A 23,724-nucleotide genomic window follows, 5' to 3' on the forward strand; every position below is an offset into this window, starting at 1 on the left:
AAAATGAAATTTGACTGAATATAAAGAAATACACTTTGTGTGTGTAGTCTTAATGTGTGTGTTTTATCTAAGTTAATTTAAATGTAAGTGTTGAAAACAAAACAGCTGAACATCTTTTCGGTACTGGGCCTATTTTTAACTTAAGTCATTACCAACACATGTGCTCTTGTAAAGGTCTGGTTTAGGCTACTTGCTGATGTTCAACTCGGGGAGGGACAGACCTCAGCTGAGACTGTTGTGTGAACTCTCTCAGAGGCAGTGACTATAAACTTCCCTCTTTATTACCTCCACCCCCTTCCGGGCTTTTTGCAGAAGTGTGCGCAGCCCGGTGCAGCCCCAGCAGACCCCTGTGGAAGGAGTAGCTTACGGAGGTTAAAGTCAAGGATTTTTACACTTGGTAACAATGTAAGAAACTAAACAGTTTTGCAAACAAATCCAAGGTGGACGCTTCATTGTTATTTTTTTCTGGTCTGGACAAGGTGAATTATTAGATAAATCATGCAGGTTTTCAGTGAGCGCCTCTCTGAGCGCAGGTTACGCACGGCCGTATTGGCGCTCCTGCTTTGCGCACAGGTCGGTTTTGGCTTCTCGGTCGCCGGACAACAGGAGAGCACATGTGAGGCCAACGGCAGCTTATACTACGTCGGGGAATGGTATTTTCTGGACTCTGATCACTGCACCCAGTGTGAGTGCACTGCAGAGGGCTCTGCGTGTGGCCGCACTGAGTGCACCTCCCTCCCGGCTGCATGCATCCATGTCAGCCACTACCCCACCGACTGCTGCCCCAGGTGTGAGAAGATCGGGTGTGAGTATCGAGGAGTGGTGTACGAGCTGGGGCAGAACTTCCAGGTAACACGCGATTATCAATGATCATATTTTGGGGACTGCATGAGCCCATAATGACAACATGAGGCATATTGTCTTTTACTGTATATGGCCAGAATAATCTATTAAGGTCCAAGAATAGTTTATTTTTATGTTTTTCTCTCACTCTTTGCAGATGTATTCCTTGATTAGGCCTATGTATCTAAAAATATTGCAATTCATACTATATCAGAGATGGAGAATTTACTTTTAACTACTCACATCCACAGTACAGAACCTGTGCTTGGAAGAAGCTTGCTTTATCCCAGAGGCTTCTCAAAGGGTCAAGAGCTGAAATATAAAAGTGGGCTGTAAACTACTCTGCTTTGAACAGAGGGTTACACTACCTCTGAGTTCAAAACTTAGATGCAGCATCTCATAATCATAAACTGCAACATTTTGAAAACGTTTCTGTCAATAAACAAATTGGAATAATTTAAATGCAAAGCCATAAACTGTGAGTACAGATTGTTTGTGCAGTGTGCAGGACAAATGCACAACAGATCAAAGGACTAGCAACAAAATAATGAGAAAGAAAGAGATGCACACAACATGGCCATTATTACACTGAATATCCCAGACTCAGATGAACCAATATGAGTTGTTTTTTTTTTGCAGAAAGCTGCAGCCACCAGATGTTCAAACATGCATTTATCACACAGACACCACCAAAAAGGTGAGCACCAGCTCAACCTTGTTGATGTTTGAACATTTGATTTCTTAGTCTCTTTCATGCAGCTTTTCAAAAGATGTCCATCCAAACATAAATGCAACGGTATCATTTTGAAATTAAACTTGTGCTCTTAATCAAAGTTTGTTATAAATGAAGATGAGGTTGCACAAATCTTCTTAAGGGTATTTCATTCCACAACTCTGAACCACTTGATGGTATGTTGCTATGTAACTTGAGAATGAGTCAGGGAACTGGAGGTAAATGGCGCCCCCTTTTGAGATGGCAAGAGGAAGGTGAGCAGTGCTGGTTGGAAATTCAGCATGATGCTGATGTGCCATTTCTCATCACACAGTCAGTGGTTAACTCGCTTTAACATCTTTAGGAGATTACAAAATGATCCATGCTGAGTATCTCTGTATTTGTCTTTCCTCAGCCATCAGAGTGTGAGCAGTGCACTTGTGACAGTGATGGCATCGCCCGCTGTCTGGTTGCAGATTGTGCCCCTCCACCATGTGTCAACCCCATCTACGAGCCGGGAAAATGCTGCCCTGAATGCAAGGATGGTATGTTGAAAAAGAAGTAATAGAGGACAAAAAGGTTATAGTATTTGTTGATTAAAAGGTTTCTCATAGATTGAACATCACTTATTAAAGCACATTTTCCTTTGCACTGTGAAGAGATCATTTATACAACACCATCCATTTAAACCAACACTAAGGAACTTTTCAAACTTCATAAAATATTTTCATAACTTTTGTGATGATACATCGACTTACAACAAGTTGAATGACACCTATGTCATGGCCTGAGGGGGTCTGTATCTCTTTCTCTGCCACTAAGCAGCTTTGAGGAGCATGGTAGGAACCCTGCTCTCACTTAAGTTTCACTTTCACTTTTGCGAGTCACAACAAGGAGGGAACAGGCAAAACGGTACTTTAGCAATGGATTATGTTTATGTTTTCACTTTGAAATGATCCACTGGAAACAGAAACTTAGTTTTGATGTCTTCTGTTAATTTTAATGCAGGATATTTACAGGGCTTCACGCTAGTGTTCATGGGAAATGGAGTCTTTCTTCAGGCAAAACACTACCGCTTTGGTCCACAGGCACCGCCAAACTCAACCAAAACTGAAAGTTCTTTAGTACTGCTTTAAGTGCTCGCTTGTCTTTGCTATTCAGCTGCGATTGCACTGACCTCTGCTCCTCGTTTCCCTCCAGGTCCTAACTGCTACGTCGACGCCACACGCGGTAAGGTGATTCCTGCGGGGGAGCCCATCTGGGTGGACTCCTGCACCAAGTGTCGCTGCCATGACGGCCAGGACGCAGGCTACTGGGAGGGAAATCGTCTCGCCACCTGTTCTCGCCTCAAAAACTGCACACCTGAACAACCCTCCAGCCAGCAGAACTGATTCACTTTGTCAGCAGAGAACCAGCTGTCTTCCTAAAACACATATTCCTTGATGGATGATCGGCTGTACACCTTCTATGTCTATGAGACCGCGCTGAACCCTCCTCTGCTGCTGCAAATGTCAGCGTAAATGCCAGACGTAACGGATCATCTGCAACTACAGAGACATGTGTGCACAGCAACCGAAGACTTTAATCTTAGCTGCCGTTGCACAAGGATAATCCATCCACACAATTTTTTTTAACACCGACAATACCAAAGAATTTGTCACTTTGTTGGACAATGACGGACCAACACCTTTCCTCATCTGTTCTGTAAATGACAAACACAGACAAAATTTTAAGATGGACTCAAAGCTCTGGGTTCACTGCTTGTCACATGGTTGTTCGTAATTTGATTCACTGCAGATTTGCAAAACTAAACTACAATATTAACCAAGACAGGTGCAGTATTTTTCATCTAAATTGCTGTTGCTATCGTTTTACTTGCAGCACCTGTGCTCAAGGTGCTGCAAGTAAAAATAAAACCTCAGGCCCTGCAGAGAAGGACTGGCTGGTGCATGCACAAAGGGCAGCCGGTGAAAGATCAATAGGCATCCAACAGCAAACCGTTCCATCTTATGACCCACCCCACCCCCACCCACCCACCCAACAGGTTCATCTGGCCATGAGAAAAGTATTTTTGACTTCATCTCCCTGGACAAGGAGATGAATGGTAATTCTTGAAAACCAGTGTAAACAGTGACATGGAGCACAGCAAAACATGGCGAAAGCTATTTTCATTTAAAACCGAGGTGCCATGTTTGCAAAGATGAAATTAAAAACCAACAGCCCTTGTATCTAACACCGGTACTTCCAGAGAAAAATCACATAATCAAACAAAATCGTTATCCTTGAAGGTGGCCCTGCTCCAGATACTTGTATTTTTGTGTTTCATCTCCCTGTAGACAGTCATTTCAAAAAGCCAGACCACAGTGGATCAATATGCAGTACTAATGGGCTTTTTACACACCTTAAAAACCCAGAAGATATCTCTTTTTTTTGTCCATTTCCCCACACCTGCTTGAGGAGACAACTAGCCAAACAACAAAGCCAATGTGATTATTGGATGATAAGGAGTTGTAACTGACCTGTCGCAGGATGATGCAGCACCGAAACGTCTGCACAACTGTGATGCAATTTAGACTAGGAAATGGCTTAGCGAAGCAATAAACAATTTGTAGGTGTTCTACGAATTTTCAAGTTCAATTTCCACACTAATTGAAATATAATGAAAGAGACTATGGCCTAACATATGACTGTACAGTAGTTGTAGACACGGGCAATATTGGAAAACAGGGTTTCATTTAATGGACTGTTATTTGTGCATGTACACCGTAGAGCAGGAAAAAAAACAATATGTAATTTACTGCTTTATTAATTTTTCACCAGAAAACATGTGTAGCTTTTCATAGATGCAGCCATCCCTGTTGTTTCCACTGTCAAAGCGTAAAATGATTATTTACTGTGTTCAGAATCAAAGTGTGTGATGAAATGTTGCATGAAGTGTACTTTCATTTTATACAGGCTCATATGCAACAGATCTGTCTACAATAATTTGTTATGATGTATGACTTTAATCATGAGGGACCTTTGAATGAAAACCAAAAATCTGATTATTTTACTATGCCATATTTACCACATTTAAAACACCCAAGCTGCTTCAGCATGAAGTCGTTATGTTTCACAAAATATGTTCCCATATTATATATCAATCATATTTTGTCAGACGACATCCTGAAGGAATCAAGACGACTGTCCTTAGTTAGATCGAAGAGCTGTTCCTCATTTGAATGAATCACCAGAGAGAACAATGGTTACGGGAATAGTCTGACAACAGAGTTAGATACCACTTAGCTTTATGCTAAGCTAACAGGCTCTAGTTATTGAAGTACAAAGATGAGAGCCCTCTCATCTAACTGCTGGTGAGAAACCAAACAAGTATATTTCCCATGACTTTTCCTTTTAAGTGTGGTTTCAATTTACTGCCTAAAACCAAAGGGAACTGCTACAAACCACCACACCCACCCACATTGTGATGTGTTGTGCTTTTCATATCCTACTGGCTTTCGAAAACATGTCATAAAAGATCCCACATTAAAACACTTTTTCATGCCCATTAATTATCTCTGGCTCTACTTTGCGAGATCAATTAGCTGTTCTGTGAACAGTTTGGCTTCTCTTCCAGAGGATACACTGCTGATTTCCCTGCAGAGCTTTTCAATGCTGACAGCTCGGGACCAAAGCTCCCTGCAAATACAAATGAATATGAAAAGAGGCAAAAACAAAAACAAAAAAAAGTAAAAAAATAGAGAAAGACAGATAGCTTTACCTTCTAGCTTTAAAGTTGCTCACGATATTGGATGGAGAAGAAAAGAGAAAACAAAAGACTGCAGAAGTCAAAGCTCACGTAATTCACAAGGTGGTATAGCATTTCACCACACAAACAACAGTAACAGGTTCATGGAGGTTGTCATGGCAACAGGAGACTGGGTTGCCAAAAACTGCCAATATTACAGCTCTGAGGTTACTTTAGTCTGCAGGTGGAAACTAATTTCTTGCAGTATGATGATCCTATTCATGCATTTATGCTGCGGTAACCTGAATAGAAAAGCAGGCACAATGAAACATGCAACACACATTAAAAAGGAACTGACAACACCATCATACAATCTTAACATCAGTTTTATTGATTGTATAGAAAAAGTAGGTCTGATATGACATAATGCATTCTATATAAGATATAACATTTTCAACATTCAATGTACAAAAAAACATAGCTAGAGATACAGTAAATTTTTTAAAAATGACCCCAGGCCTTAAAGTCCTGTCTGCAGCAGGCGAGCAAAAAAATGTATTTGAAAAATGCTTTCGAATACTTAAAACACCTGAGGTATGCTTGACAACTGGAACAAAAATCAAAAGTCCATTAAGAAACATCAAGCACTCCTTACGGTTGTTTCTATTCTTAAGTACAGGAAATATTTCAAATACGACTTTTTTGCTGAAGTTTCTGTTGCTGATCCAAAACCCATGACACTGTTTATACACACTGGGGCCACGTCTCTCTTGCTACATCCGTAATGTTCTTTTTTTTCCCACATTAACCGTCTATACTCAGCTTATATGCTCTTTGTGTACCTGACCTCGCAAAGGGTTTCCAGGAATTTGCTCTGGAGCTTTCTGAAGTCTGAAGAAAAAAAAACATGATGATGCCAAAAGGGTTGTGTCAGCGTGACGCCCTTCAGACAGAAAGCCTGTGTTGTACTGTAGGTGTACGATGATATGCTCAGTGTTACATATTATGGAGACTGAGGACTCTCCTGGATAATACAGTCATATAGAGTTATGTTATAGCTACCAGATATAAGTATGTAATTAAGATCTGTGAATCTGAGCAGGAGGAAAAAATGTTGTTTGTGAACACAATGTGGTATCATTGTGAAATCTGTTTTCTCAATGGTTTCGGTCAAGTGGATGTTTTCTCTCCAATAACATTAAAAAAAAAAAAAAAAAGTAAACCAACTTGCAGTTTAATTACTCAAGAACCACATACCACACACTTCTAATGTGCTGTGGTTAATCATTTGCACCAATGATTTTTAGCCAGGAGAAAGTTCTTGTGCATCATGTAACATTTTTTTATGAGAAAAATAAATTACCCAGATTTTGCACCTTTAAGAGACACACTACCCACGTTGTATTATGGGACATTTTGGCCACTACCATGGACTAAAAGTCAAGATCTCAACCTCTGCTGCTCAAATTTAGACCATTGTTTTTTTGTTTTGTTTTTTAAATTTGTATTTCAAAAGTCGTCCAGCTTCGGAACAATAGCTGTGACGGTAGGTATCTGTTGTGTGCAGATTGAAAGGATTTAAAATCAACAGGTGAATTAGAGGCAAAAGATGATAAAAAAAATTAAGCATGGATTACGAGCCAGGTTGAAACCAAACCCACCAGAAAATGTTTCACCTCATATCCCACTGAAAAAAATGATTTTAAAGCAGGATAATGGGCGGAGGTGGATGGATCTGTAATATTGCACAGGGTTAGCTGTAAACAGTGTAGAGAGGGGATTGTATTGACCTCTCCATGTGTAGTCTTGACTACCAAGGACACTGAAACTCACCAGGAGAGCACTGCACTCTGACAAAAAAAAAAAAAAAAAAAAAAGGGATCGCAATCCAGAAAAAGAGGGTAGGGAAGAGTGGGGGTTTAAGTACTGAGATGGAGAGAATAGATAGAAAAATAAAGATACAGTAAGTGGCACAGATTCAGAGACACACACAGAGAGGCCCTGTCGATATCTATTGAAAGAAGAAGCACTCTTGTGAGACACAGCTGTGCCTGGAGTGGGCCCACCACAAAGCACAACAGTGCCATTGACACATACAGCTTGGACTGGCAGAGGAAGAAAGAAAAGGCAATGAAAGAGGAGATAATGCAAAGAAAAGAGGGAAGACAGCATGAATGCCTGTGTGTGTGTTTTGGAGACTGTGCTGAAGAGAGATTCAATCACATCCATATAAACATGATTTTTGTCCCACTTTTGTAAACCCAAACAAATGTGTGTTTGTTTCATTGTCATCACTCTTAAAATGCAGCACGCATTTTCCTTTGAGTGATATTAACCTAGAGAGAATGACCTTTGACCTTAAAATAACCTCCCTTGCCCCTTTTTATACAACTTCTGAAGGCATCAGATTGGTGTTTAGGCGTCAACAGTAACAGCATCGACAGTAGAGATGGAGAAAAAAATGAAACGAAGGGGATAAAAGCAATGCATCAAAACATAAGACAGTCCAAGGCTTCAATACGATGATGGAGGAAATCATGAAACGTTACTTTGTCTGTTCATCTGTCACACAGGGAAAGATATGAAACTCCTATAAGACAATTATTATTAAAACAATTATTTCAATAGAAAATATGAAACAGCAAAAGTTTGATTTGTTTAGCCCATCACTTGTGAAATCTGAAAGTGTGATAACATAGGTTTTACAGTACAGAACTGACATAATGGTCAAATCTGAAGTAGCAACAGAGATGTCAGTGAAGCTGCTCAAACGATAACTCCTCATTACTGCTTTAAAACTCCCCCATTAGAAAACGTTCACCTTATAATTTCCTGTTTCCAGATATGACACGCTTTTTCTTAAAGATGGGAAGAAAAATGTCGAGAGAGAGAGAGAGAAAATGGCTTACAGTAGTAATAGCATTGAGTTCATGAATTGCAATACCTTAAAACAAAGGTTGTAGGCTAAAAATAAAAAGACTTTGAAAACACGAGCCATGACTCTATCCTGACAGCTCATCTATTTGCACTTCTCATGTGTTCAGAGAATATGGTTAAAGAATTGGAATATTTGTGTACCTCAAAAACAATTGCTTCTTGCAGAGACAAAAATATACCTTTAAAGTGCAGATTACTAAAATAAACCTCCATCTTTCTTTATGTTGAGTGAAAAAAAAAACAAAGTTTCTGGAAACCTAATCTCCAATATGATCCACAAGGGGTTAAAATCATAACTGAGCTGTCAGTGTGTATACTATATGTGCCCCTGTCGTCTTCAGTTCCCCTAATTGATTTAAAAATGCATTCCCACGGTAGTTACCACCACGTTGCGTTCAGCACACAAGAAAATGCTCCGTATCTTCAATGTGTTCACCTTTGTTGCAAAACTCCCGTTAAATCAGTGTCTGTTTCCAAAGATTGAGTTCATATATCAAAAACGAGAACAAAAAGAGAGTTCTCTGGTGTTTGTTGCTGCTGACGAACATGTTTTATCAGCGTGTCCCAGCACTGTTTTGAGTCTTCTGCTGTAGATGCAGGCACAATACACATTCATTAACTGATAGTGGAGGATTTTGATTGAGTAATTAGATCCAAACAGGTCACTCTCTGACGAAAAATGTCACTACTAAATTGTCTTTTAGCTTCATGTGTCAAGATGAGCATCGGCCGATATCTCTGATATGCAAACCATCTGATAGGGTTCCATGGATCAACACTGCATGTCATTATGTTATGTTAATGTAACAGCTCGCCTCCGGTGGCAATCCCATCTCTACTGTCCATAACCATAAATGCTTAGGAAGTGAATAACTTGATGCACTTGATAACGGGTTTGTTATTTTCCTGATAATTTCCCAACCAGCAGGTACCATATCTCGTCTCCATCACTTTTTCTGTCTTATAGTATCCATGTAAACAGAGTCGCTGGCTTCTATCGCCTTAAAACCTCTTCGGATGTGACCGTCCCATCATCATCATCTGAGGATATGCCGTGAAAACGTTTCCAAAGAGTAACACAACATCATTGTCCTATCTTTCAATCGCGCGATAACACTTCCTGTCAGTGTCCTCTGCTGATATGCCATCGGATGCCCTCGGTTGTACAAAGGATTAATGAAAAGACTCAGGAGTTTCAGTTCCAGCTTTGATGCCAGCCGACCTTTGTCGACCGTCGATAGACAAGCTTTGGTCCACACTAACTCTGAAGTCACTGATTGGTCAAGGTAGGAGGTGTGAAGCCACTGGCTACTTGAAAAAAAATTTGTGTAGAGCCTGAGTCCTCGATACATAAATGGCAAGCTGAGATCTTAAGAAAAAAAGAGAGAGGGGGGTAAAGAGAGAGAAAAAGACCGTGATGTGCTTGTGGCTACTTTTCCTTTCACCTCTCCAGTTCCTCCAGATATGTATTTTCTTCATGTCTTCCGTTAAGACTCTCTTCTCTCCGTCTTTCCCCTCCACTCAATGTGCATCACCCCCCTCATCTTCCTCTCTCTAACCCTTGATAGGCCGAGGCGGTGGCTTGCCGATCTCCACGGAGATGTTTGTGTACAGCGGATACCTCTTGACCTGAACCAGTCTGTAGGTCAGAGAGCTGATGCCGTCCTTCTTCATCGTGTTCTTTGTGTTCTGTATTTTGTTGAATCTGAGGGATGAAAGACAGAAAGAGAGCGAGAAAGGGAGATGGAGGGAAATGGGGAGACAATAAAGAAAATTAGATTCAATTCAGAACAGATGAGAGGAAACAATTGTGCCAGCACTTACATGAGATTCTTGTTTGATTGCTTGAATATGGTTTGGGTTGTTTGTATGCATATTACACTTCTGGAAATGCACATAATTATAACACTGCACTGTGGGGTACAATAAAAAAAGATCATCATCATCTTCATCATCCATGTTTTTTGTTGCTCTTTTATTATTCAAGAGAGGGTTACCACAACACTCACAACACAATGCTGAGATTCAAGAGCATGACATATGGAGAAAAAAGGCTTTTCACGTTGATCAAATGCAACTATCTAATCTCAAGTTTTCTTGATTTATAACACCTTAAAAAGACTTAGTGTCCTTTTTTCCCATCTGTTGGATATATCTATTAGTAATAAGACCCGTTTTTCTAACTGTTTATGCCCCAAAGAAATAAAAGTGCTCAATAATTTACAAGGACAAAAAGCAAATAATAAAGAAAAACACTTTGTGTAGCAAAAAAAAAAAGAGTGTTTTTCTTCCTATTGTGGTTTGTTATTTTTGTTTCTCTTATATCTTGTCATCTCTTTGCTGGTTTCCTTTTGCTTGGTGTTTCTTAACCTTGGCTGTAACTTTCTGGCACAACACAACATAGATCCCTACCACAGTTTAATAAAGCACAAGTCGTCAAAAAGAAATATCAGGTCATCAAACACCCCACATATATCTTCTATGACTATACTTTAGGCTAATGGCATCAGGAATGGCTTTTAGATTGGCTGCAAGTAAAACAAATAGAAGTAAGTTTGGGTTCAGTCCAGAAGCCATTAGACTTGCAAACAGCCGTAGCACAAGAACGGGCCACTTTGCCTCGTGTACAGTACCGACTGATGAACACACTTGTGATTTCAAACCTTTTGACCCTTTTGAAGATCATTGTGTATTTTAACTTGGTGTTATTGAAATGTATTTGTGTGTAGATGAGTTATTTGTGGACCTGTTGTCTTGAAAAGCTCCTTATAAATGAAACACCCTGAATATAATTTATTAGTGGTCCCTTGTCAGAGTCCCAATGCCCTGGTTGAGAACCACTAAAACTGAGTCCACTTGCTTAGTGTTGCAGATAGGGATGGGAAATGAAGTTCACAATTGTAGTTTCCAAGGTCCAACGACATAAGAGACTTTTCTAGGAAACAAACACAATGCATCACAAAATCCAAGAGGAAATCAAGACAGAAGGAACATCGGCAAATCAGAATAATGTAAGCAGAAGTGCTGCACAACAATCAAACATCCATTTACACAACACACACCAACATCAGCAATCGCATTAAACCCACAGGATGTGAAGAGAAACTGCTCTGCTAAACTGTTTAAAAATGATGTGTAATGTTCAACGATTATCCTTCGCAATGCCGATCCTGACCAACAGGTGGTGCTAAGGCATCGCACTGTGACTCAACTCTATGGCATTATTATCCATCATATCCACCGTGGTTCGTTTGAATTATGCTGGAATATCCTTCCTTCCCCATTGGCCGTGCTTCAGCAGTTACATCAGAATCTGCTCTGATTTTAGTATTAAAGACGGGAAAATAATTCACACAGTGTGTCAGACAGTAACAAACTGAGCTGCTGCTGCTGCTGCTGCTGCTGCTGCTGCGCTTCAGTTCAGTGTGTGATGCAACCTCAGGCATTAAAACAGGATTCATAACACAAACCTTCCCGTAACCCTCGTAGTAGTAGCACTGAGGATAGAAATGAGGCCACAGTGTGCAAGAGTCTAAATGCAGGTTTGTGTCTTAATTTGCTTTTTCTTTTCTTTTCTTTTGTCTGTGAACAGAGAAATATCTGATGTGTGTGTGTGTGTGTGAACGCCCAACCGTATACATGCATCCTCTTTTCAAAAATACAATGGCGACTGACTCCAACACAGAGACGGTCTTCTTAATGACATGCTCGGACGTGCAAGTGGAGTTGACACCTCAGGCCGACATGGACCAGTGAGTCTACAGATCCTTGTCAGAGCTGACTAGTGAACATCTCTCTCCTCTTTCAGCATCGCCCTCTCCTCCTGTCACTCTCAAATCAAATCAAAAGGAGCTTTACTGGCCTGAATGCAAGCTGGAAAAAAAAAACATTGTCGAGCATCTTTCCCTTGAACAATAAGATAAAAATAGAGTTATGAATAGCAGGAACTGGTGCTTCTATCTAAAAGCTGAGGGAATTAGTTTAAGAGACAGATTGCAAAGAAAGAAAGAAAGAAATAATGAAAGAGAGGGAAAGATAGGAGAGAACGCAGGCAGTTAAAAGTGAAATGAGAGCCGGATGACAAGGGAAGAAAATGGAGGCTAGATAGGCAGAGAGATAAATATATATCAGAGGAAGTGAGTGACAGATGGAGGGAGCAAGATACTGATATTAAAAATAAAGTGATTGAGAACTGAGCGAAAAATGAGAAATCTTTGGATGAATCTATCAAATAGCAGAGATTATAAGCAATAAACTAATCCCTACATACATATAATAACAAATATGGATGCTACTGGATGTGCAGTGTCTTTTCAAACCTATTAGTCTCATTTATTTCACTTTCATTTGAGAGAGCTAGAGGGCATTAGTCTTGTTTTCAGACTGAATCCAAACCGGGCTAAGAAACGCTGTTTTAATTCCACCCAGGGTCTCATAGGAAAATGTTTCCGGTTTAGTTTCTCAACAACAGCTTGTCAAGCTGGCAACGGAGGGACACTGTGCTCTTCATATGATTGTAGGAAAATGTCACAGGGGATTTGTTTTTTGCTTATTGGCTTTGTCACCAAGACTTAGATGAAAAGATTGTCTATATGCTAAATATAAAGCGGCTGGGTGGAGGAGTGGATGGTGTGTTTTCCATGTTAATGGGAGTATATCAGATGAAAAAGGCCATATAAAGCTCTCTACTGTTCAGTAAAGTTCACTACAAACTTTAATATACTGTGCTCAACAATCGCACATTAGTTTCAAAATGTGACAATATATGACAGAGTCAGACTAGCCGCTTCCCCCCTTTTCCAGGTACTAATGGCGGATGCTAAGCTGATATGCTCGCAGCAGCTTCATGTTTAGCGTAGAGTGAGAAAAGTGGTATAAATCTCTTGTCATTATTACTCTTGGTAAGAAAGCGAATAAGTGCATTTCACCAAATGTGAAACTTTTAGAGAAGCCAGTCTCTTCTCTTTCTTCTCTCTCCCTCTTTCTCACACGCACTCACAGACACACACACATACATAGATTATGCACTTTCCTAGGACGATAACATATGAATGGAATATTGAACAGCATTACTGTGCATCTCATTCATCTGCAATGCACGAAGCTGTGCTTGCTAGACTAAATGTGTGTGTGTGTGTGTGTACTAACTGATACTCGCGGCTGGTGATGAATGTGTCTCTTTCTTACTTCCGCAGGCCCAATATCTCATTGCTATGCTTAACCAGCATCTCCGAGAGGGCTGAGAGAATGGACTCCTGTGTGAGAGAGCGTGCATGTTTGACTGAATGTGTATAGTATAAATGTGTGTGTTTGTGTGTGTGTGTGTGTGTGTGTGTGTGTGTGTGTGTATCAGGGTGAATGCGGGGTAGATGGTAAACATTCATCAAACAGTCGAGACAACGTTCCCCTTGATAAACACTGGACATTACGCAAGTACTCCAGAAAATCTCTCCCAAAAGGCTCAATCATTAATCTGAATCTAAACAGAAAGGCAACTCTGCACCCGAAGACAAAGAATGGAAACAGAAGCTCAGTTTATCTGTGTAATTGAGTGACAGACCTCTGTGATTACAACCCCAGAAGTAAAACAGGGCTCTTAAGACATTTCAGGAAGACAAATTGATGTCACAGGTTGATGTTTCTATAGCTGCGACTGTGGAAATGAATGTTTCCAGGTTCACCTTCATTCATAAAACTGTGATTTAATACGTTAACATTGGTTGTGGGAGGCTATGACTGCTCAGGGCGCAACGTAAAAACAAGAATTTATGATTCTGTGATGGCCTAATCTGAGACAGTGATCATCTCAAAAGCACAAAAATATTGTATTCTGAATGCAACAGAACACTATGTGTAAAAAGACTGTGGTTTAAGTAGTTTTTCTTGTTGGAAATCAAACTCATGAGGAATATGACAATTCTAACAAAAAGTAATTTCTCTTTTATACTCAGTTTCGAGTAGTAATACAACTTTCAAATGTCTTTCTGTTGATTTGAGTTTTGTAGCTACTCTAATGGTGTGAGGTGGGCTGGCAATTTGAGCCACCATCTGGTCGACCAAGCTGAAATTCATGTATCTCAACAAGAACTTGACAGATTTCCGTGGCTTTTATTCAACACATGTTCACGGTCCCCAGAGGATGATTCCCTCTGATTTTTTTTTTTTTTTACCTCTAGCACCACTATGAAATTCAGATTTATGTGTTTGAATAAAATATTTAAATCAACTCTTGGTGAGTTGCCATGACATATAGAGATTATTGTCTCCCAGAGGATAAACTGAAATATCTTTGATGATCTCTTAATTTTGAGTCTAGTGCTATCATCAAGCCGGATACCTTTAAATATCTGCAAATACGCTGCTAATGACATTTGGTTGTGCTTTGTGTTAAGTGCTAATTTAAACTACTATGGTAAGACACTTCACATGTTAAAATGCAAATTGATTGCTTGTTCTATTGAGTCATATCAGTATAAATCCACACAGAGGGATTCATAAATATATTTTGGGGATTTACGGTTAACGTAGAACAAATCCAAAAATCAAAATGAAAAATATATTTCTGATGCCCACACAAATATTTCTTGTCAGATTTCTCCCACTTTTCAGATTTTAATACTGATCTGACTCAGTTCTCAAAGACCTGTATTTCCTCTCATATTTTTCTTATGACTTTATCAATCAAAGAAAATATCAGGGGATAAGGGTTTGACACTCTCTTGAAGAGAAACCAAAAAAGCCCTTAAAGCCGCAATGAAATAAATGTAAAATTTTCTTCATGCGGTGAAAAAGTAATGAAAAGTGAAGTGAATTTAAATTTCAGGTCCAAAGAGAGATAGAGTGAGAGAGTGATGTTAAAACACTCACACTGTCTGAGTAGAGCCATGAGGTAGTCAGTCCTCCCTTCAAAACTTCCTGATTATTCGAGCCAGCTCGCTTTATTTAAGCCTAAACCCCATTTATTTTCAAAATATCCTTTAAGCCGAAATATCCGAAACATTATAATGAGTGTCCAGGAGGGCTGTAGAAATAGAAAGTTTGTGCCGGCTAATAGGCCTGCTTTCTTCTGCCCCTTGCTACGGTTATGAATAATGTATCGGCTCCAAATAAATAGCGTCCCTGTTGGTGTCACCTCATATTGAGGAAGTCTGGTCCACTGACCAGAGAGGGAGTGCAGAGCGACAAGCGAGCGGAGGAGGAAAACGGGAATGCACAGGAATACACACAAGCGCGCACACACACACACACACACACCTACCTTTCAGTCTAGTGGCTGATTTATTGACTTTGATGAAAGCAACTAGACGAGCCTGACCTAGCTGCTCTCATCTCTATTGGTGTCATTTCAGCAAGCAATTACTGAGGGATTGTTGAATATCTCTCTCTCTCACACACGCACACACGCACACCCACCAAACAATGATAGATGACATGTTATACAGGCCTGGTTATTTTAGACATCTTCAAATTTGGGTTGGATTGTTAGTTTTAAAGTTAAACCACTTCTTGATGGAAGTCTGACAGACATTTCACTGGTTTGAGCAGAACCTCGACACAGGTAGAAAAAAATGTCTGTCATTTCTTTTCAGCAGCTGATGTCACAGGCTTGGCTAATTTGAAGTCCTGCCAGTATGTTTTTATCAGAGGTGTTATACAGTATGGGAGATACACTTAAAGAAAAGCCTTTTAGACCGTATTTTGAGGTAACATCTCCAAAGTGGGTTTTTTTTTTCATCAGATTTGACGAGTGTTTCTCTAAATGCAGTTTTTATGTCCTACTGACCATTAAAAGTGCGGTTATGGCTTTCTCTCCAATTTAAAATAGGAGCCAGATCTCGTTAGACCAAAATAACAGCCTAGGGGCGTTTCCAAGATGGCCGGCAAGTGATGACTCAACTGTTAGCATGGAGAAGGGAAAGACACATGAAAAAAATACCAAAATATATTAAAAAAAGCCTATGGTTTAGAAATATGTAGCCAGGAGTTGCTTTTCCAGAAGAATAAGTTGCTACAATGACAGGATTCATTATTGATGATGCACAATAGATGTAATTTATCTTTTGAGGACTGGTAAAGCAACAATTTGAACCAAATCTTCACCAGTTCAGTCACACATGAAAATAAATAAGGTTAGTTTGCAAGTTTTTAAAATATTTCTTTGCTCATCTCTCTGACAAAAGAGCTGATGTTGTGTGATTAAAAGAAGGAGGGGCTCTGTGGCTGTACAGTGTTCAAATCAAACATATCACGATTCTTAGGCTTGATTCACATTAACTGTACCAAGTAAATAAAATAAATAAAATAAACTATCACTCCACTTCCCCACTTTACTCTTGTTGCCAACAATTTTTAATCTTCTTATAAACCAAATAGGAACCACAACCAAACTAGACCCTCACTTAACTGTGAACCATGCGGCAGCACAATCCTGTCAAAATCATGTGACAAAATAATATAACGAGAAAAAGAACTAAAATATTATTGGAGGAGGGAAGAGAGTTCACTATATCTTTATTTGACCCCAGCTCCGGCAGCTATCGATTTTTGTGTTGAGAGGCATCGCTGCACGGCCCATCCAGGCATGAAAACGGGGGCTCTTAGAGGAGAATAAACAGTGATAATCCACGTTTAAGCAGCTTAATGTGAGGTGCTATACCCCTGGTGATTAATGTGTCTAGAAGGGCTCATCTCTGCATATTGGGTCTCATTCATCAAACCATTAAATAACACATTTATATGGGAAGCATTTTTACACGTTTGTCTGAAAAGCAATTTAAATGGGTGTTGCCAAAAGAGCAACATTTAAATCCCCCGGCTGCATCTCTGAAAAGCAATTTTTGTTTTATTAAAAATGTTTTGGACTTGGCATTTTAAAATCTTCCACTTCACCCTCTTCAGAGGGTTGTTCCTATTTTTATTTGGCTTAGGCGTTTGATACTTGCACATATGGAGGCCCCATCAACTGTGTCTAACTGTGTCCCGCAACACTGACTTTACTGCAAACCAGGATTATGCATTCAGTAGTTTCAGTATTTATGCAACTTGCATCTATTAGCAGAATGTGAAGGACCAGAAATCTTTGAAATCCGTGTATGTTATTTATTCAGCATGTCCTCATGTCTCTATGCATTTCAGTGCCTTCTTGCATGAATCTTTTAACATCCAGTCATGAGTGAAATGTTTTATCAGTTACAGGGAGAACTATTCTGCAAACGCAAGAGCAATAAAAAAAATATCTTTATTAAATCCAGTTTTCTCTTTTATTCCCCCCCCCCCCCCCCCCTTCTTACCAGCAAGCTACAACAACTGCAAACACAGAGGTCATGTCCTCATCAGAACTTTTGGTGACTCGTTTGTGGGATTATAAAATGTTGTTGCTCGTTATTCTCTAAGAGAATAAATAAATACAAACTACAAATGATGGCTGTAAGGTTAATTCCATAATTTTTCTTAAATAAAACAAAACACCGAACATAAACAGATATTGAGGAGATAGAGCATTTTCTCGTTGGGGAAAAAAAGTCTTATTGGGTCATTTTAGAGATGTGTTATATGATAACTTGGCTAGAGTTATTATAACACGGGTAAATTAAAATGCTTAATGGTATCACTAGTCACTATCACAGTATCACTAACACTTACATTTTTTCAGGTAATTTTAAAAGAGAGAGATGATCAGAAGTCGGTAACCCCACGGCCTTATGGATTATAGATTCCTGTCTGCTCATCAACAATGTCAATTATTTGTGATATCGAGTTATTATTCAATCAAAAAAATCGAATGATCTCTTGTATAGTCAAAATAGTGTTTGAACTCTTCAGATTCAGGCAGTGTACATGTTGCTTAGACCAAATAGAGGACACACAAGCATATAAATCTTAGCTAAAGAAGCAGATGTAAATATAAATACATAATAATGTACTTTCAAGATGTATTATATGTAGGATTTTCCCTTTGCTGGTTGTGTTATGAGGCGTTTCTCAGTGGGCAGCTGCTGGAGTTCTGCACAAAGAGTCGGCAGCTCTCAGGCATGATTGTACACAATGCGAGTGTGAAAAATAGAGAGGGCATAAAAAAAGAAAAGAGTTCTAACCGTCTCTGCTTAAAGGTTAAAGTATCTTTAGCATGTCATTCCCACAAAACTAGACAGGATGAAATAAGATAATGTGAAAAGCAACAAGGAGAGGAATCAGTATAGACTGTTACCACGTCTCACTGCTGGCCTTACAGTATATCATCTGTGTTGCTCGTGTATCTGAGCAGTATATTCCTCTGTAGCTAACACCAATTATAGGAACATGTTATTGATAGCGTGCCCTCTGCAGCGCCACGTTCATAATTCTCTCAAATGGAGATGAGAAAGTTTGGAGTGAAACATGTGGACCGCGTTGCCGCGAAACAAAAGCAAGCACGATCGATCTGTGATGTAAAGCTGGAGAAGGAGTTTAGACAATGATGCAGTACCTCTGTGGGTTGGCCTCGTTGTGTTTGTCTCGCTCGTGTTTAATCATTCTGTAGCGGCCGATGCGAACGTCTGGCCTGGACACCTTCATCCCATTCAGAGTGATCCTGCAACACATTCAGATACAATATCTATTAGAGAGCGCAAAGAGAAACAGACACAAAGACAAAGAGGTAGAAGATAATAGGAAAAAAAAACTGAGGAGGGGGAGGAGGTGAACACGTTGAGGTGCTCATTTAGAAGCTAAAACCATCAAATTTGAAGCATTTTTGCTCAAGAAATGACATAAATCAATCAATTAATCAATGAATGCAGTGATTATTAAAGGTGACATCTTCGATTTGATTGTTTTATAAAATCAACAACAGCCACAATAATTGATTTACTGTAGCATAAAAGAGAAAAAATAATTAACATAAATGCTTTCAGTTCACCAACTGATTAATCCTTTCAGCACAGAAAACATACAGAAACAATGAGATCATCAAGTGCATGTGGCTTTAAAGTGAAATGTTTTTACCAAAAGAATTCCTCCTTTCACAAAACAGTGGCTATAAAACAGGAGATGACGGCCAGGACAGAAACCCATTCGATTTGTTTAACCCGTGACCGCTGAAGCCTCTTATTAGCTGCACTTTGAAACATATTTTCTACACTTAACAAGGACTATGGATTTCCACAGGCCATTCCTTCATGCACATTCACAACAAAAGGTTTGCTTCTGCGCTAACTAAAGACCAAGGCCGCGGAGAGAGAGAGCGAGAGCGGCTGCAGTCGCTCAGTCAGCTATGTGGGAATCACAGCAACAACGAGCAACGAGCTGCACTGATTTTCCACCAGGTTCAACCAATTAACCCGTGAGCCTGGAACACGCCGACCTCCGCCGTGTGCGCACCCTGCAGAGAAAACTGTGGTAAAAGTTCATTTTGTTTCTGTAATGTTCCCAAAGTTATGTAATTCTACTAGTCTCCTTTTCTACTTTGGCTTGAATGGAGAAAAAGAAAGTAAAAAAAAAATTTCCTGAGCACCACAGAACAAATCTAGACAGGACGAGGATACAAGCCTGGAAAATTAATGCTGTGATTGTTTACGCTCTGTAGTATCTGTAGCATCCTAATTAGCTGCTTTGTGGGATTACACGCTGCCTTTCATTTTGCGCTCTACCTTGCAGAAACTATTCACTCTTGCTCTTTTGGACTGAAACCACCATTTTACAGTGAATTTGCACTGTGAGAGGATCATTTCACAGCCACTACACACGGGGAATAATTGCAGCGACCAATAACTCCTTCAATATGTGAATACAGTTTGAACCCCAGACCTATTAAGGAAAGATAAATGTGAACTTGGCTCTTAGTTGCTAAAACTTCCTATTAAATCATTAGGCTTCTATTCACACACAGGGCTCTCAGGCCTGTGTTGGCCAGAGTTCACATCATAATTGCCCCATAAACACTCACACAACAGACCAAGTCGTCGTCCCCTGACTCCAGCTGAAACCCCTAAACAGGAAGGCCAGACACAAACTGTTCAACTCTTGGAGTCGTGAGCATCAAGAAAACATGGGGATTTTACAGTGTGCTTCAGTTAAAACAAAGCATGAGATCAGGACTTTGAGACACAGTGGCTTTTGTCGTATTACGGCTAAGATGCAATACAAGGGCAAATCTGCACACAGATTTATATCTAATGCAACAACAAATGGAGTGGAGGCAACACAAACAACATATCTGTTCCACATAAAGCCCCCACTTTAAACCCACAGGTTGACGGAGACATTGATATTCATACCTGCAATGATATAACGGATTGTGTATGTGTGTGTACGGAATGAGCAATTCTTATTTGCCGCAATGCTCTGATTCGTGCCGTCTCTTTGTCTTAAAAAGCATTCATGCCTGATATTGCTCCTCAACAACTTGTCGTCTACTCTACACTTCAAATTCCTCTTCTTCACTCTCCTCTGCCCTCTGTTCCTGCTTTTCACATCCTCCTTTCTGCCTCATTCCTCCTAACCCATTTCTTGTATCTTCATTTCTCTCTTTTTTTTTTCCATCGAAGGCTGACATCTCATGTTTGTTCAGTATATTCAGGGTTAAGAGCCAGGAAGTATTTGACTTTTCCAACAGTTTCTTTCCCCCTGACATAGCCTAGTAAAAAGCCTCTGCATAAGCATTTTATACTAAATCTTATATACTAAATAATCTATTTTGTTTATTTTTTCAAAAAACAACATGTTTTTTTGTCTTTGTTTCCATATTTGATGAGATGATTAACATCAGTTGAATGTCTGTGTGAAGCTGGAATCAGGATGTGTTAGTCTAGCCTAGCATTAAAGGGGACATATTATGGAAATATCACTTTTTCAAGGCTCTTTAACGTGTTTGTGTTGGGCTCCCTAGATTGAAATCCATGTGGTTTTAGGAGCTGTTCCCTCAGATGTCTTCCAATGACGTAACTAGCTTTTGAATTTGCATAACCCCACCCCCACCGGGTACCAGTACAAGGGTTGGGGCGGGGAAAGTGGCTGATTTGCATTTAAAGGGACAGGCACTGAAACCAGCCGTTCTGAACAGGGCTGTTTTGAGCGGATGCAAAGAGAACCGCAATGTTTGATCCTTGGGGTATTTTGACCAAAGCATGTCACAGACATGTCTTTAAGACACCTGGGAACTATTTTAATTTGTGGAAAAGGGGCATAATATGTCTCCTTTAAGACTGAGCAGAGGGGGGTAAAGAGCTAGCGTATCTTGTACTGTAATCAATAATAGAGCCATATTCATAGCTTCAAGAAGAACCTGCTACATGTAAGTTGTACAAAAACAAACCTTAGATGTGAGACATGACGTGTTAATGAGTTTCTGTGCTTTGGACAGAGATGCTAGCTGTTCTCTCTTTCCTCTAATGCGTAGGCTATGCTAAACTAGACTGTATTGATTTATTGCTCTAACTCTTCCTTTGCACTGTCCTTTGTAATCTGTTTCTCTCCTCTATCGCTTTTCATATCTCCTGCTTCCTTTCTCAGCCCATCTTTGAGCATCTTCATCTTTTCCGTCCTTGCCACCCTCTTTTTTTAATTTTCTGCTCCTGCTCCATGTGTTTCTCTTGCCGACTTGCCCGTTTCACCTTCCTTCACCTCCTCTCCTTCTCTTATCTCTCCACCTGTCTCTCCTCTCCTCCCATCTTCTCTCCAGACTGGCAAAATGTAAATAACCGAGAATGCAACCTTGCACCATCAAAAGCACTGAGAGAGGCAAAACTCAAACTCCATCAAAACAACCCTCCCTAAATAAATTCACTAGAAAACGGAATAAAAAATATTTTCCTCCTTCTTTCTCTCTCCCTGCCTCTCTCTGTCTCTGGCTTTGCTGACTTAGCACACACATGCATAAATGGTGTGTGTCTGTGCGCACATGTGAACATGCATTTGCATATTCTAGAGATTTATTATGGTGCAAATAATGTGTATGAGAGAGTGACCTCGACATACCCTCTCCTTCTCTTCCACAACTTTTCAGTGAGCTGAACACAACAACAACATTATGCTTCTGTTCTGAATCTTTAAAATAATATTTGCGCCAGATGCCCTGCAGATCATATGTCTCATATCTCATATATTTTGAGATTCAAGTCAAGAAATATATTTAAGAGCAGATCAAAAATTTGTTTGGGTTGTTCTTTGCTGTGAAGACAAATGTGTAGTTGGCTGTGTTTTGACTTTTGATGAGTGTGGTGGAAGAAAAATACTGAAATCCTTTATGTAGAAGTAACAATACCACAGTGTACAGACACTTCATGTAAAAGTCATTCAATTAAGTACAATGGTAGTTTTAGGTTATTTTAAGTATCAAAAGTAAAAGTAGGTTAGTTGTTTTTGCAGAACATCAGCCAGTCAGACAGATAAAATATTATATACTGGCTACATAATTAATATTCATACTCTTTAAACATGCAGTAAACAGAAGCTACTGGCTTTAATCCAGTGGCTGCCATTTTCCAAAGGTTCATATGATGAAACTGAGCATTCATGAGATTTCTAATGGTAAGAAAAAATAAATAAATCTGAATCTTTTTCAGACTTTTTTTTTTTCATCTTTGCTTTTTGTGAAATGATGGAGGGTTTGATCCTTCTTAGCCTCAAAGAATTCTTTGAATAAAACCACAAGAGAAGATTAGTGTGGCAATGTAGAAGAAACTAACAACTGAGAGACAGCTGAAATGTGACAAGTTTCCCCAAGTAGAAAATGTCCTTTTGGAGATCACATATCAATAAAACTTGAGTTTATGGATTTATTCTATAGCGTTATTTTACAGTAACATGTTTTGCTTTAACATAGGTGTCTCTGTAATATTTCCCTCTGATATGTAGTGCCGTTACCAGGGTATCACACCACAGTGATGATTAATAATAGAGATAATTAATCAGTGCTCTGAAACTTAGAATATTAATTAACATGTCAGCGTCACATAAGGGACATGCTTCAGTATGAAAAAAACTGAAGATACATAATATAATGTCTGGTCAAGTATCAACACAAAAACAATTTAGAGGTGCAATAATACCGGTATATCACATCTTATCTGTGGTCTCTAATTGACTTTGCAGGCGATAATGGAAAGGAAAACCTCAGAGAGCTCCTCATATCAGCACATTTCCCACTGACTGTACAACAACTGTATAAACCCCCTTAAATCTCTCATAAAGGCATTACACACCGCTGCTGCTTCAGTAACAGCTGCTGGTGATACATGGCTCTCACAGAGAGAGATGTAGCCAACAGTCAGCATTTCCCATACACGGGTTGCAGATTAGGCCCTGCCCAAAAAAAGGGCTGCATCGTCTTCTTGCCTCCAGAGACCAAGTGTGATGGTTAATGTGAGGCTCACGCATCAAAATCTAATACATCAACCTCTAAGTAAATGTCAAGTGTGCAGAAGGCGAAGAAAATTATGAGTCTAAGTCTACAGAGGACATAATTTATGACTTGCGAAAGCTTCAAGAAGGTGTAAATGCACAGACGCTTCAAGTGTTTGGTTTGAGA

The 23,724-nt window shown here is 39.6% G+C and overlaps 2 protein-coding genes across 2 annotated transcripts in view; one reads left to right on the top strand and one right to left on the bottom strand.

Moving 5' to 3' along the window:
* The first annotated feature begins 308 nt into the window (after nt 1-308).
* LOC146970433 (von Willebrand factor C domain-containing protein 2-like) lies at nt 309-4,450 on the top strand. Its single transcript, XM_085804002.1, has 3 exons — nt 309-849; nt 1,971-2,100; nt 2,756-4,450. Exons 1-3 carry the CDS (start codon nt 499-501, stop codon nt 2,944-2,946), a joined length of 672 nt encoding a protein of 223 aa, XP_085660128.1. The 5' UTR covers nt 309-498; the 3' UTR covers nt 2,947-4,450.
* A 2,568-nt stretch (nt 4,451-7,018) lies between these two features.
* The window catches only part of b4galt2 (UDP-Gal:betaGlcNAc beta 1,4- galactosyltransferase, polypeptide 2), a 184,092-nt gene continuing 167,386 nt past the window's right edge, over nt 7,019-23,724 (bottom strand). Inside the window, exons 7-8 of the mRNA XM_085804201.1 lie at nt 18,685-18,789; nt 7,019-9,924 (exon numbers count right to left, since the gene is read on the bottom strand). Coding sequence (XP_085660327.1) covers nt 9,774-9,924; nt 18,685-18,789 — 256 coding nt within the window. The 3' untranslated portion in view covers nt 7,019-9,773. The remainder of the gene's footprint in view (nt 9,925-18,684; nt 18,790-23,724) is intronic.

Source organism: Trachurus japonicus, chromosome 17, assembly GCF_045865225.1.
Source record: "Trachurus japonicus isolate A0001 chromosome 17, Traja_1.0".
Lineage (NCBI taxonomy): Eukaryota > Metazoa > Chordata > Actinopteri > Carangiformes > Carangidae > Trachurus > Trachurus japonicus.

Coding starts and splice junctions, on each gene's coding strand:
- LOC146970433 (XM_085804002.1), top strand. CDS start 499: ATGCAGGTTTTCAGTGAGCGCCTCTCTGAGCGCAGGTTACGCACGGCC. Junction 850..1,970: donor AGCTGGGGCAGAACTTCCAG/GTAACACGCGAT, acceptor GTCTTTCCTCAG/CCATCAGAGTGTGAGCAGTG. Junction 2,101..2,755: donor CTGCCCTGAATGCAAGGATG/GTATGTTGAAAA, acceptor GTTTCCCTCCAG/GTCCTAACTGCTACGTCGAC.